Genomic DNA, 16,205 nt, shown 5'->3' on the forward strand with positions numbered 1-16,205 from the left:
TGAGGTTTCCAAAAACTTCCCACAATCTATTGTGTGCCATGTCACAAAAACCTACACTTTGGTTAAACCAAGGGAAATAAATAAAATAAACACCAAAACATAGTTGATCATTTAAAAAAATGATGGAAACTAAAAATGGTTAAGCAACCAATTTTACAATTTATGGACCACTTGAGATCGATGACCTTACATAATTATTAGTAAATGTGATTTAATCTTAGAGGTGAGATGAAATGATTAACTACATAGATCACTCTGCAAAGCCCAGGGTGATTCTCTCAATGAAACCAAACGCAAAGAAGAACTCTTACTCACTTGATTTTCTCTGCTGTCTGCACCGTCGGCAGCTCAACCGTGACCGTGCCGTCCGAATTGGTCTTGCCAATCAGGTACGGTTTGGTGCGAAGTATGTCAGGTGCTGTCATGGTGGAGACGCGGTGCTGCAGACCTCCGGCGCTGTTCCCACGGTTGGTGAGCAGGAATGAATACTGAGTCTCCGGCTGAAGGTTGGTGATGAGCTTCTGCGTCAGCTTCCCATCCACCTCCACACTTTGACCGTTATCATACAAGATCTGGAAGGAACACATTACGCCAAAGCATTAATGTGATAGATAGAGCATTTTAATGGATGCAAAGGCTGCTCCCAACGGTAGGCAAAATACCATGTACATCATTCAGAAAACAAGCTTTGTACTACAGTGTCTTTAGCATACTTTATTATTTCCATAATAAGCACTCTTTTTTTATAGTATAAAAAATAAAGAAAACAATTTCAACCCGCTTTGTATTGTTATCCAGACTGCATTTGCAGGTTAAATGTTTCTCATAGTCTCTTACCGTAAACGGCTGCGCAGGGTTGTAGTTCTCGGGAATCTCCCACGTCAGCAGCACAGAGGTCTTCATGGCAGCTCTCACGTGGAAATTTTTTGCAAACACTGCTAAAAGAAATTTGGGGCAGATGAATTAGACACAGAGCTGGAGCGGTTCTCTTACCACCTTTTAGGAAGGCAGCTAGTCATCAGCAGTCTTACCTGCGAAGCATTTCACCTGCTACCTCATGAGGACTAGGCCAGAACTAGAACCTTACCTTGCGGCTTACCATTGACTCTCCATAGGGTGCTATTTGACATGAGCTAGTTATGCTAGGGGTATTTTTACATTCGATTTGGTCCTGAGAACCACACTCTTTCTCAAAGGTTGAAGAAGGAGGCAAACGTGGGCAGAGAGGGTGTTTTGAGCCCCCTACCTTGGTTGACGGGTTGCGTTCTGAACTGGACGCTAGGACTGTAAGGACCGGGGCCCTTACTGGTGAAGGCACACATTTTAATATCGTAAGTCGTGTCTGCTTTAAGGCCGTACAGCGTGGCAGTGGACTCAGGTGCTGTGATGAACAGTTCTGAGGGACTGCTAGGGCTGTTGATGTCTTTGTATTGAAGGGCATATTTGATAATGGCTCCGTTGCGCTCGGCTAACGCCACCAGCTGCCAGCTGACCTGCATGGTGGTCGTTGTGCTACTTTCGGCTATGATGCCTTGCGGGTAACCGGACGGCGTGTCCTCGGGTGTTGTGATCTCCTTCACCGTCTCCTCTCCGAATCCCACCTTATTGCGGGCCGAGAGGCGGAACGTGTAGGACGCCCCCTTGTGGATCTCTTTGGTGGTGTAGTGGTTCTCGCGCTCCGAGAACTCAATCACCGTCAGCGGCTCCACGTCCTTACGCCCGAATCGGAGGCGGTAGCCTAGCAGTGCGCCGTGGGTGTTAGGCGGCGGGTGCCACTGCAGGAGCGCTGTGCCCATGTTTGTCGGACTCACCATGAGACGAGGCTTTTCCGGAACTGAGGATGGACAGATGACAAACCAGGGTTATTATACTTTACTAAAACTATGGCTGAAACTATTAAGAAAAATTATGTTAATTCAAAAAAATCTCTATCTCTGAGCTGGTGCGGGGCTCATTTGCATATTCATAGAACCGCGTATATTAAATGAGGTTAGGGTGTAGAGTTACATTCAAGCTATTTTATGGCATGATTTTTTTTAAATGTTATGTTGGTGATCAAAGATGAGTTAAAGGTTAGTGTTAATGTTGCTAAATTATTGTCGTTATTCAGCACAATTTAGTTGATCTGATAATCTGATAAAGTCAGCGCAGTTAAAACAATAATATTACTGAAAATTAATTGTCAATACAGCAAAGATGCAAATGTAATTAAGTGTGCTTTATGCTCTTCAAGTAGGCCTACCTAATTATACATATGTAATCAAATGTAAAAAAATAAATAAATAACAATAATAAAAAAAAAAACTGCATAGCCTTCACTGAATTAATTTAATAGTGTTTCTTAATAGGCTACTGTCACTTTAAGAAGGATATTTTAATCTAATATACCGACACACATGCGGTTTCCTCCCAACCGTTTATGTTTATGTGAGACATAATATATTTTTACATCATTACTCACCAAGCCAGAAATTGTTGCGTGAGTTTCACCGTTTGTGCAAAAATAAGCAGTGAAAAAGAACTCAATGGCCCTGTCCCAAATAGCACCGTAAGCACTTGCAGTCTTTCCCTGAGGGCACACTTTCGTGACGTAACGCAGCTTTGACTGTCGGGAAGAAGTCTGCTGCGGACATAGACAGTATATAAGGGATGCGGAGTGCGCATCAGTGCGGGCTCGACAAAAGTGTGTATCGAGGCCGCAAATCGACCACAGAGGGGGGCGCTCGCGAGCACCCTTCTGAGAGGTAAAATGACAAATGGGACACCCTACGGTCTCACGGACACGCGCACGCCATTGTAAGTCCTCAAGACCGAAAGTGCATATGAAGTGTGCCATTTGGGACAGGGCCAATTTAGTAGTCACACACTGAGTAAATGCAGCTTTATTTACATGCGTTAGTACCGCAATTAGTTTCCTTCATGTCTTATTGAGATTGAACGGTTTCAAATCGCTTAGATGTAACTGGCAATGTCACATGCAATTAGTCCTGTCACGATTATTGATTAATCGCCTGGTTGTGGTTATTCGATCTAATCGCATTTGTTTGAGATAACCGCAATAATTTTGCACTTTAAATTTCAATCACATTTTGCCATCTAAAGGCGCTTAAAGAAATTACATAAAATGTGCAATATCTTCTTGTCTACTTTTCCAGTGAGGGAGAAGCAGGAGAGTCATAATCTAGCAGAGAGTAAAGAATAAATAATACATATAAAAACGTGTAAAAAAGTATATACAGATAGTCAAAGGTATTCCTTTATACAATACAATATTATATTAATTATATTATATCATATTATACTTAATTTTCACTCTAAAAATAAATATGCATTGTTTATCTTTTTAATCTTTCATTCAAAAAATTCGAAAAAATCTAACCTTTCATTGAAGTAAAATAATTGAAAGTGAAAAAAAAAAAAAAAAAATCACATTATGAAATAAATGTTTTTCTCCAAAACTCATTGGTCCAATAATTATCTCTGAAGTATATTCCCATTCATATTTACATTTTTTAGCACACCAGGGTGACTAGGAACATGAAATTGTCTAGCTATGACTTCTTGTTTCACAGGAGTATAAATATGAGGAAACACAAAGGCCAAATTCCCTTAATCATCCATTACAATGAGTAAAACCAAAGAATATACACACTACCAGTCAAAAGTTTTGGATCGGTAAAATGTTTAATGTTTTTAAAATAAGTATATTCTGCTTACCAAGGCTGCATTTATTTGATTAAAACAATCACATAAAACCAACAACAGTAATATTGTTCATTATTATAACAATTTAAAATAACTGTTTTGTATTTTAATATATTTAAAAATGTAATTTATTCATGTGTTCAAAGCTGAATTTTCAGAATCATTACTCCAGTCATCAGTGTCACATGATCCTTCAGGAATCATTCTAATGCGGATTTGATGCTCAAGCAACATTTAATTAAAATAAATTAACAATTAAAATAAATAATTCATTATTATTAATAATGTTGAAACCAGTTGTCTACAATTTTTTTCAGGGTTCTTTGATGAATAGAAAGTTCAAAAGAACAGCATTTATTTGAAATAGAATCTTTTGTAACATTATAAATGTCTTTACTGTAGCTTTTGGTGAATAAATGGATGAATCCTTGATGAATAAAAGTATTTAATTATTTTCATTTTTTTCCACCCCAAAATATAAAATACAAATTATTACTACTGACCCCAAACTTTTGAACGGTAGTGTTTAATATTACAAAAGCTTTCTATTTCAGATAAATGCTGTTTATATTCATCAAAGCATCCTGAAAAAAAAATGTAAATAACTGTTTTCAACATTGATAATAATGAGAAATGTTTCTTGAGCATCAAATCATCATATTAGAATGATTTCTGAAGAATAATTTGACACTGAAGACTGGAGTAATGATGCTGAAAATTCAGCTTTTATCACATGGATAAATAACACTTTACTATATATTAAATTAGAAAACAGCTGTTTTAAATAGTAATAATATTTTACAATATTACGTTTTTTTATTTTTATAAATGCAGCCTTGGTGAGCAGAAGAGACTTCTTTTAAAAAACATTAAAAATCTTACCAATCCAAAACTTTTGACTGGTAGTGTAGTTGTGATGTGAAGCAGAAGCATTGACAAGTTCCCATTTCCACCATCAGAGCAATAATTAACAAGTTCCAATCAACTAAAGATGTTACAAATCTGCCTGGAGGAGGACGTGTGTCTTATATAGTCTTATATATTGTATACACAGCGAGGAGGATAGTTTAAGTGGCCAAAGACTCTCCAAGGATCACAGATGGAGAATTGCAGAGATTAGTTGAGTCTTGGGGTCAGACAGCCAAAATAATAATACAAATTCAAACAACCCCTACATCACCGCATGTTGTTTGGGAGGGTTTCAAGAAAAAGCCTCCTCACTCTACCAAAAACAAACTCCAGCATATTCAGATGAGTTTGGTGCAAACAGGGATAAAAAAAACATGACCACGGTTGTATACTGCTGTATACACTTGCTGGATCTTTAATGTTGTGGGCCTTTTTTTTTCCTGGAGGTCCTGGACATCTTGTTCAGAAGATACATGGTATCATGTATTCTAGAAAATATAAAAAATGTAAAACCTGACTCCCTCTGCTAGAAATCGTATAATGGGCCATGGTTGGATCTTCCAATAGGACAACGATACAAAACAAATATAAAAAACAACACAAAAATGTGTCACCGAGCACAAAATTAAGCTTTAGACTTTCAACTTTCAAATATTTTACTTCAATGAAACGTTGGATTTTTGCTAATTTGTTGAATGAAAGATAAATATGATAAACAATGCAGATTTATTTTTACAGCCATCTTTGATCATATTTACCCAGGCACAACTGTATAATATATATGTGTGTGTGTGTGTGTGTGTGTGTGTGTGTGTGTGTGTGTGTGTGTGTGTGTGTGTGTGTGTGTGTGTGTGTGTGTGTGTCGTGCCGGGAAAATGAGTAGCAATGAGCATATTTTCACAATCAACCTCCAAAAATATTTATGATTTGTTGGAACTAGACAAAAAAATACTGAGCTACATCAAGTTAACGTTTTCTGAAGGTTCAAAAACAAAAACACCTCGCAATCATACCTTAAAATCCCTGGTAATTACATATAATTTGGTTCACACCAAGTCAAAACCAAATATCTATAGGAGTTGAATAATATCTAAATATATTCAACTTTATTTTCCATTATACCACAATTGTTTGATTAACACTAATGAAACACAGCCTATGTTCATTAGGTTACATTAGTTAATGTATTAACTAACATGAACAGTTCTAACAATGAGCAATACATTTGTTACAGTGTTTATTAATTTTTGTTCATGTTAGTTCACAGTCCATTAACTAATGTTAAAAAATACAACCTTTGATTTTAATAACGTATTAGTAAATGTTGAAATTAATATTGACTAAGATTAATAAATGCTGAAGAAGTCTTGTTCATTCTTAGTTCATGTTAACTAAGGTACTTAATTGATGTTAACTAATGAACCTTATTGTAAAGTGTTACCGACCTATTACAATTTTCATGGACAAGGCAAATGTACTCCTCTCAGAAAACGTACAAATAAAGATACTTTTAGATGTTTAACTGCTATTTGGAGCATTGGGATCGATAGACGAGGGCTTAATGAACACATTTTGTGAAAACCTCATATCAAAACGTCAAAATTAATTGTCAGCATAAAATTCCCGATCGTGACAGGCCTGTGTGCAATGTGAGCACGGTAAGGACAATAGTCCAAAATGTCTACCGACTGGTAATGTGTCGTCTCCGAAAACTACATTGAAATTCACTGATCTAACACACTTTAATGGATCCTCTTAATATTTTACCAGCACTGCAGTATCTATTCTCCAAATTATCCAGTCAAAAACGCAGCGAGTTTGACAATTTGTAATGATACAATATCAAATAGACATCAACAGTGATCGTATACCTTTACACAGTTGCACATGACAAAAGTGAAATAAAGAGCCTTTCAGGGAGCTGAACAACAGCACAATTAGAGGTACAACAGAAAGCGCCTGTACTTATAAGTGATTGTGCGTTTCAAGACTTTCAGTGATAATCCATACAGTACGCAGTATTCTTTTCTTTTGAAAAAGTCTATTTTCCTGACAGATTTTTCCATTATTTCCTTAACTCCTGCGAGCATTTCAAAGTGAGAGCTGTAGGTGAGTGGAATTACAATCGCCTTCATCACTGCGAGGGCAATTATAGGCATTCACTGGTAATGGCTGCAGGGAGAGACCTGCTGAATACTACAGAGTCCACAGGAACTGCTCTAAACCTACCGGCTCCGGTGGTGGTGACCAGCTTGGGTTTGCTGCGTGCTCCGTCACCCTTGGTGGTGTAAGCGGCAACGGTAACTGAGTATGTGGTCTCAGCGAGCAAATCAAAGAGGACTAATTCCTGGAAAAACACAAGAACATTTTTAACACTGACTGGAAAATAAAAACTTTTTTAAATCACACCGAAAAATAAGCTAAAGAATATGTTTCTTACAAAAGTTGTAGTATAAGGAACATCATTAATTTTTTTTAAGAAAATGGATCTGTACACATTAGGTCTCATTCAGTAATACAATAAAAAAAAATGTTTTACCCTTGTTCTAATGTTCATGAATCTGGATTGTTCTAAATAAACATATCTGTGTCTGTAGGTAGTAATTTGCATAATAAATGCAATACATAATCATGTAGGGCAGTGGTTCTCAACGTTTCTGACTCCAAGGCCCCCACATTGTCAAATATAATATTTGAAGGCCCCCAAGATTTTTCGGGTACTTCTTCTATGAAGAAATACCTGTTCATATTTTAAACTTTATTATTTACAGAAATGAGAGGCAATATACCTTAATATAATTAAATATTTATAATAACATTTACATTTACTTTAATTATGGAATTGAATTTAGTTTTAATTTTTATAATTGTATTTTTTTTTTTTACAACAGTTTTAATAACTAAATGTTTTTCAGGGTTTACATTTCATTTTTATATTTTACATTTGATTACTGTTTTTTTTTATGATTTTTCTCTCTCTCTCAAATAGCAACTTCTCAGCAATTTTTTTTTTACCAGATACAATATTTTAGAATTTGACAATAACTAGAAAAAAATATTTTTGTTATGGAAATATCTATGATTTTTTTATATTATATATATATATATATTGAAAATTCCTCACGTATCCACGTTTTCCAAGACTGTGGTAACACTGGTTCTTAAATAAAAATGACAGGGGTTGAGAGAATTAAGGGGTTAACCCCTTATTAACCCCTTATTAGGGGTTGTCAATAAGACAACATGACCGCAGGTTATATCTTGAGTTTTAGCCGTTTTAGTTTATTTTATAGTGCATTTGGTCTTAATTTAAATACATTTTAAGCTGTCCCCTATTGGGCCCCGTCCCCCTGGATGAAAACCACTGATATAAAGCCTTTCATCCATCCATGTAAAGGCCATTCATTACTCATAGATCCAACTATAATGCACATTATTTTGTTTAAATAAGAAAGTATTTCTGGGTATTCACTATTTCATTTCTTATGATAATATTATGCATAAACATTTTCAATTAACACACTGCATGTTTCAGTTTCTGTCCTTTTAATTAACTGCAAACTAATTGATAAATCATGATTTCTATGTAATAACAAATCCAGGTATACAAGTGTCATTATTCACACAATGCACACTTTTAATGAATGAGATCCAATCTTGTCTTCAGATGGTTATGGTTAAATAACATTAAACATCTAGCAAATGAGGTGTATGTATGCAAATCATGCATGGAATACAGTAATACAGTGAATGTGTAGAATTGAATGCAGCTGTTTTCTCAAATGTACTCACATGTTCAGCTGAATCATCATATTCCCACTGACGCCCAGACCAGAGACCAGGAGGAGGAAAACACAAACAGACAGACAAGAAAAGATGTTCAATTACACATGAAGACACGAGAGTCTTGATGAACATGAGGAGTGTCTCTTATGTTTCTGTGAGTGAGCAGATGTTGGAATGATGAATGATTCATAATTCTGGAGGATTCAAACAGAGTGTCCGTGTCTCTACATTGCACTTTGAGGTCAGGGTGTTACAGTATGTGTCGTGTGAAATCAGATCTCAATGTCATCTCATTGTCTAACATTAAATCACATATAATCAAACAGATAACAGGTATATGCTGTGTATGTAAATCGTGGCTGATTATGGCACATCATCATTCACCTCACATGGGGAAATTAATGTCTAGGGAAAGTCTTCATGTCAATCTTGAAGATATGAAAAGGCGGCTATATAAAATTGTGCATGTCGTAAGAATACATTTACTGCCTACGTTCTTACAGTTAATAGGGTCATTCAGTGAAAATATACCCCTCATCTACTAAAAGTATGTGCAAATAATGACTTTAATAATGAATAGCTGAATAGCACATTATCCAAATATCCATCAATTTTATTTTAGCTGTCTTCTTTCTCCATGGACATGTTTTTGTTTCTTCGGTTAGTCCCCAGCACTGTTATCTGGATACTCAATATTGATCGGGTGGATGCAGTTTTTGAACAGTTTATTTTACATTCTAAACTGATGTGCTGCTACATTGTAGCATACGCACGGACAGACAGACAGACAGCCAGCCAGCCAGCCAGACAGACAGACAGACAGACAGACAGCCAGACAGACAGACAGCCAGCCAGCCAGACAGACAGACAGAAACGCACGCACGCACACACACACGCAGTAGCTCGCACAAGTCGCGTGCACACATTCAGGAGCCCAGAACCTTACTGTCAATACTGTCCTTTGATGTACAGTTGTGGTCAGAATTATTGGCACCTCTGGTAAATATGATCAAAGATGGCTGTAAAAATAAATCTGCATTGTTTATCCTTTTGATCATTCATTCAACAAATGTGCAAAAATATATCATTTCCTTGAAGTAAAATAATTGAAAGTGGGGGGTAAATCACAAAATAAATGCTTTTCTACTAAACATTTTGGCCACAATTATATTTTGCAACCTCCTTTTGCCAAGACAACAGCTCAATAGTTTTCTTCTTTAATGCCTGATGAGTTTGGAGAACACCTGACCATTGGTCAGAGACCATTCCTCCATACAGAATCTCTCCTGATCCTTCAGATCCCCAGCTTCATGTTGGTGCTTCTTCTCTTCAGTAATCCACTCATTTTCTATAGGGTTGAGGTCAGGGGACTGTGGACAGGGGAAGCTTCGTGGCAGAAGCTTCATTTTGTGCTCAGTGACACATTTTTGTGTTGTTTTTTATATTTGTTTTGTATCATTGTCCCATTATACGATTTCTAGCAGATTCTGTCAGGTTTAGCTTTTTTATCTGTTGGTATTTGCTAGAATCCATAATACCATGCATCTGAACAAGATGTCCAGGACCTCCAGTTAAAACAAATAGGCCCACAACATTAAAGATCTAGTGGTATATGTAACCATGGCGTACTTTTTATCACTGTTTGCACCAAACTCATCTGGTGGGGTTTTTGCCAAAAAGCTATTTTTCTTTTGTTTCACCTGACCATAGAATTCAGTCCCATTTGAAGGTCCAGTCATGTCTGACATCTGAATATGCTGGAGTTTTTTTTTTTTTCTTGAAACCTTCCAAAATAACATGTGCTGAAGAAGGGGTTGTTTGATTTTTTTTTTCTTCTTTAGGCTTTCTGACCCCGAGACTCAACTAATCTCTGCAATTCTCCATATGTGATCCTTGGAGAGTCTTTGGCCACTCAAACTTTCCTCCTCGCTGTGCATTAAGACAATATAGACACACGTCCTCTTCCAGGCAGATTTGTAGCATCTCAAGTTGATTGGAACTTCTTAATTATTGCTCTGGTGGTGGAAGTGGGACATTTTAAATGCTTTAGCTATTTTCTTACAGCCACATTCTATTTTGTGATGCTCAACAATCTTTTGCTGCACATCAGAACTATATTTTTTGGTTTTACTCATTGTGATGGATGATTAAGGGAATTTGGCCTTTGTGTTTCCTCAAATTTATACTCCTGTGAAACAAGAAGCTAGGAACTAGGAACAATTGTATGTTCCTAGTCACCCTGGTGTGCTTAAAAAAATTATATATATATATATATATATATATATATATATATTAGTGGGAATATACTTCAGATATATTTTACTAAGTTCTAGGACTGGCAATCATTCTAGCCAACATGTTTAGGAGAAAAGAAAAACATTTACCCACACTTTCAATTATTTTACTTCAAGGAAAGGTTAGATTTTTGCTATTTTTTTAAATGAAAGAACAAAATGATAAACAATGCAGTTTTTTACAGCCATCTTTTATCATATTTACCAGGGGTGCCAATAAGTCTGACCACAACTGTATCAATACAATAGTTGACAAACTGAAAAGTTATAGCAAATGTTTCTTTTTTTTAAAGTAAATAATTTTTTTTGGTAATTTAACCTTATCCAGAGTTATTTATTATTTTGTTCAAAAATGAATTAAACAATAATTGTAATGTAGACTTGGGCTAATGTTAGTGTTTCAATATAAACTTTTCTCCTAGAATTGTGTAATTATTTTTCATTATACATTTGGACATGCAGCCAGTCTAGTATCACTCTGATGAGTGCTTATCTCAACATACTGTAAAAAAACATTATCGACCTAGAAACCATATAGGACCATGCAGAGCCCATTTCTGTGCACAGTAATAACATATGTCCTTACAAACTTTCACTCTTCTAAATCTAAAAATAATTTTACAAAGTTTGTTCACAATTTTTAGCCTTTAGTTTACACTTGGCATCACTGCAGTAAAAGCTGGTAGCTGGTTTCCACCTGCTCTGAGCTGGTCCAAAATGGTAGACCATCTTAGATTAGAAACAAACCAGCTATCAGCTGAAATTCTGTTTCCATCTAGAAACCACCTTCCATGTTCCAAACCAGCAGGGATCTCTTTTAATTTGCTGTTTTTTTCTTCTTCCAGTGAACATATTGAAATGCATTCTGGGATTGCCAAAACATGACATAGACCAAAATCAAAATAGTTGCCAAAAGCTTGTAAAGATTTACTTTAGAAACGGTGCAGCTGTGCAGGTGGGTGCCTACCTGAGCGTCATCGATCAAGATGTCCTTGATGACAGGGTGCCCAATGGGTTCCCCATTAACCATCCTCACATAGTGCACCTGGTACCCACGGATCTGCCCGTGCTGTCTGCTCGGCACCGGCGACCGCCACAGCACTTTAACAGATGTGGAGTTGACAGCCTCCACCTCGACTTTACGAGGAGGGCCACTGGGCACTGAGAGAATTATGGGATAAAAGACAAAAAGGTCAAGCTTAAAGAGGACACTTCCCGTCCGACTGGACCTCTCTCAAGAGAAAGTGGTGAAGCAGACAAAAATCTACAAAATGGGTGTATACCACTAACAAGTACTGGATAACACTAATATCTCAACAATGGGAAGTCAAAAACAAAAAAACAAAAAGAGAGGAAAAAAAACAAAAACAATCCCCAAAAACAGGTCACACAACTGACCAAATTTTTTTTTCTGAAAAATGGGGTTAGTGGAGTCAAAATATGGAATAAAAATAACAAGCAAAAAAGCCAAGAGGAGTGTTTCAGAGGTTTGAAGCACTCGAAAGGAGTTTGGCTATGATAGAGTGAAGACAAAAAGAAAAAACAAATGGGAAAAATTTAAGAAAAATGTCATTGGCGTGGGACATTTGAGAAAAAAGCCCCATTTTTTGAGGATTCACAGTTGATTTTAGGCGTCTTTTCTCATGTATGAAAATGAGTTTAACTCCATAAAATAAAACAAAAAACATTTCATTGATCTTAAGAAAATGGGGGAAAAACAGCAAAATATTTGGGATTGTTGAAAGTTTAAGGTTGTCAGAAGAACATTTCCAAGAAAGTCTCGTCACGAAAAAAGACTCAAAAATTATCTCGAACATTCTCCCAAAATAAATGTTGGCTCAGTGAAAGGTCACAAAAAATCCTGGTTAGTAGAGTTAGTGTAAATACAGGGGACTAGAGGGGCGAGTGGGTTTTAGGGTGCCTTGGGCAGAAGTCTGCCAGAAGTGGGTCATGTTTTAAGGGTAAAGACATTAGAATAGGGTCACAGTGGCGTGTGGGTAAGACATACCATCTTCCTCTGTACGGATTAGCTGAGGTAAACTCTCAGGGCCTTCCCCCGCTTCTGTGTGGGCGCTCACTGTCACACGGTATTCTGTCCATTTGTCCAAGTTTTCCAATAGATAATGGTACTTTTCAGGCGGTATGTCTGATATTTGTTGCAACGAGGTATCGTCGCCTTCAATCGCCGCATACTGGACGGTGAATTTGGTCATGATTCCATTTTGTAGCTCCACTGGTGGCGGTTTCCAACTTACCAGAATGCTGGTAGAACTGGGACTAGTACACTTGACTTCCTGGGGCGGAGCTGAGGGCTCTGATTGGAGGATCAGAGGATTGTGGGAGGAGTATAGTTATTAAAGTGATTTTGGAGTTTGGTTGGATCCAGGTGAGGTTCACGGGGTTGAGGTAAGAGGATTTTTTTGTTTTTGTGGTGGATGTGTAGATGATGTTGATGGACAAAACAAAAACAAAAAAAGGAACATAAAATGAGGATGGACCAAAAGGACTACATTTATTTAAAAAAAAATGATGACAAGAAAATAAATTTAAATGAAGCTTAAAAAGATGAACAGAAACGGGCAGACATGTCACAGATTTCTCATAAAGGAGGTATAAAACAATAAATAAATCACAAATAGTGTGGGTGGGACAGGTGCAGACACAAAGTAAAGAACCTACCTTCGTAATTCTACATATGTTATTTTTTCCTAAATATATTCTAAAATTCAGGGCACAAATTTCATTTTCTCTCATCATACTTCAAAAGCATTTTCCAAACATGTGAAATATCTAAATGAGTTGCAATTTACTGGGCCCTGTTTCCTCCAAGCAGTTACCATCAATCCAAAATTTCAAAGGTTGATGTGTCAGCTCTGTACAAACAGTAAATGCATTGCTCACCAACCTTTCCGAGGCCTGTTGGTTTGAGGTAAAAGCCTGGATGGTCCAAGAGTTCATGACTGACGTTTCTAGACTTGGACATGCAAACACTCTACCGGATAAACAGCCCTCCAAGATACTTACCTGGCATGTTCTCAGAGGACCTCATATTTATTCAGATTACCTCAAATTGTGAGTATGAAGTGAAGCAGAGTCAAGCTTGTCAACATCAATTATGCATCAAATTATGCAAGATTAATGAACGGGTTGATCTAAAGGTTTGGTTACAGTTCAACTTGAATGAATGGATAATAAATATGAGGTCTTCTGGGAATGCAATTCTCTTTTCTAGCTATGTATCATTGCATTTGAGCTTACAACAAGGCTCCAGGAAAAGGAACCTTTCCAAATTCGGTAAATCTTTCAAATGCAGTGTGGTATACTATAGCCAAAGTCAAAAAACAAGGCACCCTGAAGCTGAACGACTGCAGCCAAACAGATGAATAATACACTCTCATCTCCTTCTTGGCTTACTTATACGACACCAAATTTAACAAAGTGACCTTGTCATTTGACATTTCCCACAGGTCGGCTTTCATTAAAACAAGATGTGCGCTAACAAGTTGTTTGCAGAAATGCCTCCATCTCTCAAAAATCTCTCAGTGTAAACCACTGTTCAAACAAATCCAGGATTTACATTAGCAAACGCTGTTAAGAAATGGAGGATTTCTGCTTCAAGCAAGTGCTGCTCCTGTTCTTGGACTGCATGGGTTTAGGATAGACAGTAAAGACAGAAGAGGACCTACGTGTCTGAGGTGTTTCGGCTGAGATTTCGTTGGTGTATGCGCCAACGCCGTGTTTGCTGCGAGCAGCCAGCTGAAATGTGTATGTAGTAAATGGCTTCAGTTCTTTCAGCAAATAGGTGGTTGTAGGCTCAAAGCTTACACGTTTCTGAGGAAAGGAACAACAAAATGAAGGTTAACATCCTAGAAAATACAGTTCATACAATCACCCTGACCAATGACAATGATGGAAATTCTGGGAGGCGTTTTCCAATGACTGTTGACATTCAGACCTCCTCTTTGTCATCTCCTTTCTTATAGAGCAGCTCATATCCGATGATTTGATTGTCCTGGCCCGTCTGAGTGGGGGGATTCCATGACAACAGGATGCTCGTCTCAGATTTGGCTTCACCTTTGAAGTCCGTAGGTTGAGAGGGCACTATAAAATGTTAGAATAAATAACAGAAATTATTTAAAAAAAAACTGTCATTTTCAAAGTGTAATTACAGTAATGTTTATGTTTGTATTGTGGGAATACAATACATATGAGGGGATAAGCAGACATTTATCTCACTACAGGCTTAGTTCTCCTGGAATAATCTGAGGTTGTGTGGTAGTTCACAGTATGTAACTACAGTCCCATAACATATTCAATTGCAACTCAATTATGTACATTGGCTACATGTATGAATGAAGCTCATCCAATCAGAATGCAGGATCTGTTTTGAGTTTTAAATTTAAGTTTTAGTAACAGTTTATTTTAAGGTGATGTAGTTACACGTTACTACATGTACGCATTATAATAACAACCCTAGTAACTAAACCAAACCCAAACTGTAACTCTATAGTAAGTAAATGTAGTTAATTAATATTACTCAGTACTTATTTGAGTAAGTACAATGTAACTACAATAAAGTGTAACCACATTTTTTCATTAAGTGGTTTCACTTTGTGTCTATAAAAGTGTTACAATGTTACAAATAAAAACATAAAATAAATCAAAGCATTTGATTTACAAAAATTCACATTAACCTCTGATTATTAAAATATAAAACATCTTTATGTTACATTTCCAGCAAAATAACAAAAAAAATAGTTGATACAAAAAGTGTGATATAAAAGAAAATGTAAACAAATTATTCATTTTCATGGTTATTCATAAGTTTTTGTTTAAATTAAACTTATTTTTTTTAACACATGGTAAAAAGCAAACTGGACATTGTCCTCTTTGTAATTGATTTAATTCCCAGTACCCACCTCCAGTTTTAGCTATGATCTGCAAATCAGATGAGAGCGGTCCATCTCCTACAGAGGTGAAGGCCAGGACCTTGATGTAGTAAGTCTTATTGGGCGTCAGGCCCGGAATGGTGAGAAAGTTCGCAGTCCTTACAATCTGTTTTTCCCATTGGTTGACTTGCTGGCTGGGATCGGTGGTGTAGTAAACCCTGTAGCCCGTAATCTGCCCGTTAGCCTCCTCAGGTTCGTCCCAGTGGATTATAGCGGTCGTGGCACTTAGCATGCGCCCTCTGACTTGGCGCGGGGCGGTACTTGGTGCTTGCTCTGCCGTTTTGGCCTCAATGGCTTCACTGGGAGGCCCACGCCCAATGTTGTTTACGGCGACCACTCTAAATTGGTAGTCGGAGTAAGGGCTCAGCCCACCCACACTGTATCGAGTGGTGGCGACTCCATCAATCTCTTTATAAGAGTCCTCAGAGTTTTTGGGCTTGTGCTGGATAATGTAATAAGAAACAGGTTCGGGATTTCCAGAATCCCATGTGAGCGTGATGCTTGTTGCCGTGCGTTCCGTTACCTGGGGAACACCTGGCGGCTTCGGTAAAGCTGGAGCGTC

General features: G+C 37.2%; 1 protein-coding gene across 9 annotated transcripts in view; it reads right to left on the minus strand.

Annotated features, from left to right (window-relative positions):
• LOC306991567 (receptor-type tyrosine-protein phosphatase delta) overlaps window positions 1-16,205 on the minus strand; it is a 158,912-nt gene that overhangs the window by 43,243 nt on the left and 99,464 nt on the right. For 4 of the 9 annotated variants that reach the window (XM_079599544.1, XM_079599541.1, XM_079599543.1 and 1 more), the window contains exons 8-17: window positions 15,614-16,195; window positions 14,650-14,795; window positions 14,381-14,525; window positions 12,703-13,008; window positions 11,662-11,855; window positions 8,407-8,433; window positions 6,844-6,961; window positions 1,247-1,834; window positions 838-938; window positions 316-572 (exon numbers count right to left, since the gene is read on the minus strand). In XM_079599544.1, the coding sequence (XP_079455670.1) occupies window positions 316-572; window positions 838-938; window positions 1,247-1,834; window positions 6,844-6,961; window positions 8,407-8,433; window positions 11,662-11,855; window positions 12,703-13,008; window positions 14,381-14,525; window positions 14,650-14,795; window positions 15,614-16,195 (2,464 nt within the window). The remainder of the gene's footprint in view (window positions 1-315; window positions 573-837; window positions 939-1,246; window positions 1,835-6,843; window positions 6,962-8,406; window positions 8,434-11,661; window positions 11,856-12,702; window positions 13,009-14,380; window positions 14,526-14,649; window positions 14,796-15,613; window positions 16,196-16,205) is intronic. The other 5 variants (XM_079599545.1, XM_079599542.1, XM_079599540.1 and 2 more) reach the window with 2 other exon arrangements.

Source organism: Phoxinus phoxinus (genome assembly GCF_949152265.1).
Source record: "Phoxinus phoxinus genome assembly, chromosome: 2".
Taxonomy (NCBI): domain Eukaryota; kingdom Metazoa; phylum Chordata; class Actinopteri; order Cypriniformes; family Leuciscidae; genus Phoxinus; species Phoxinus phoxinus.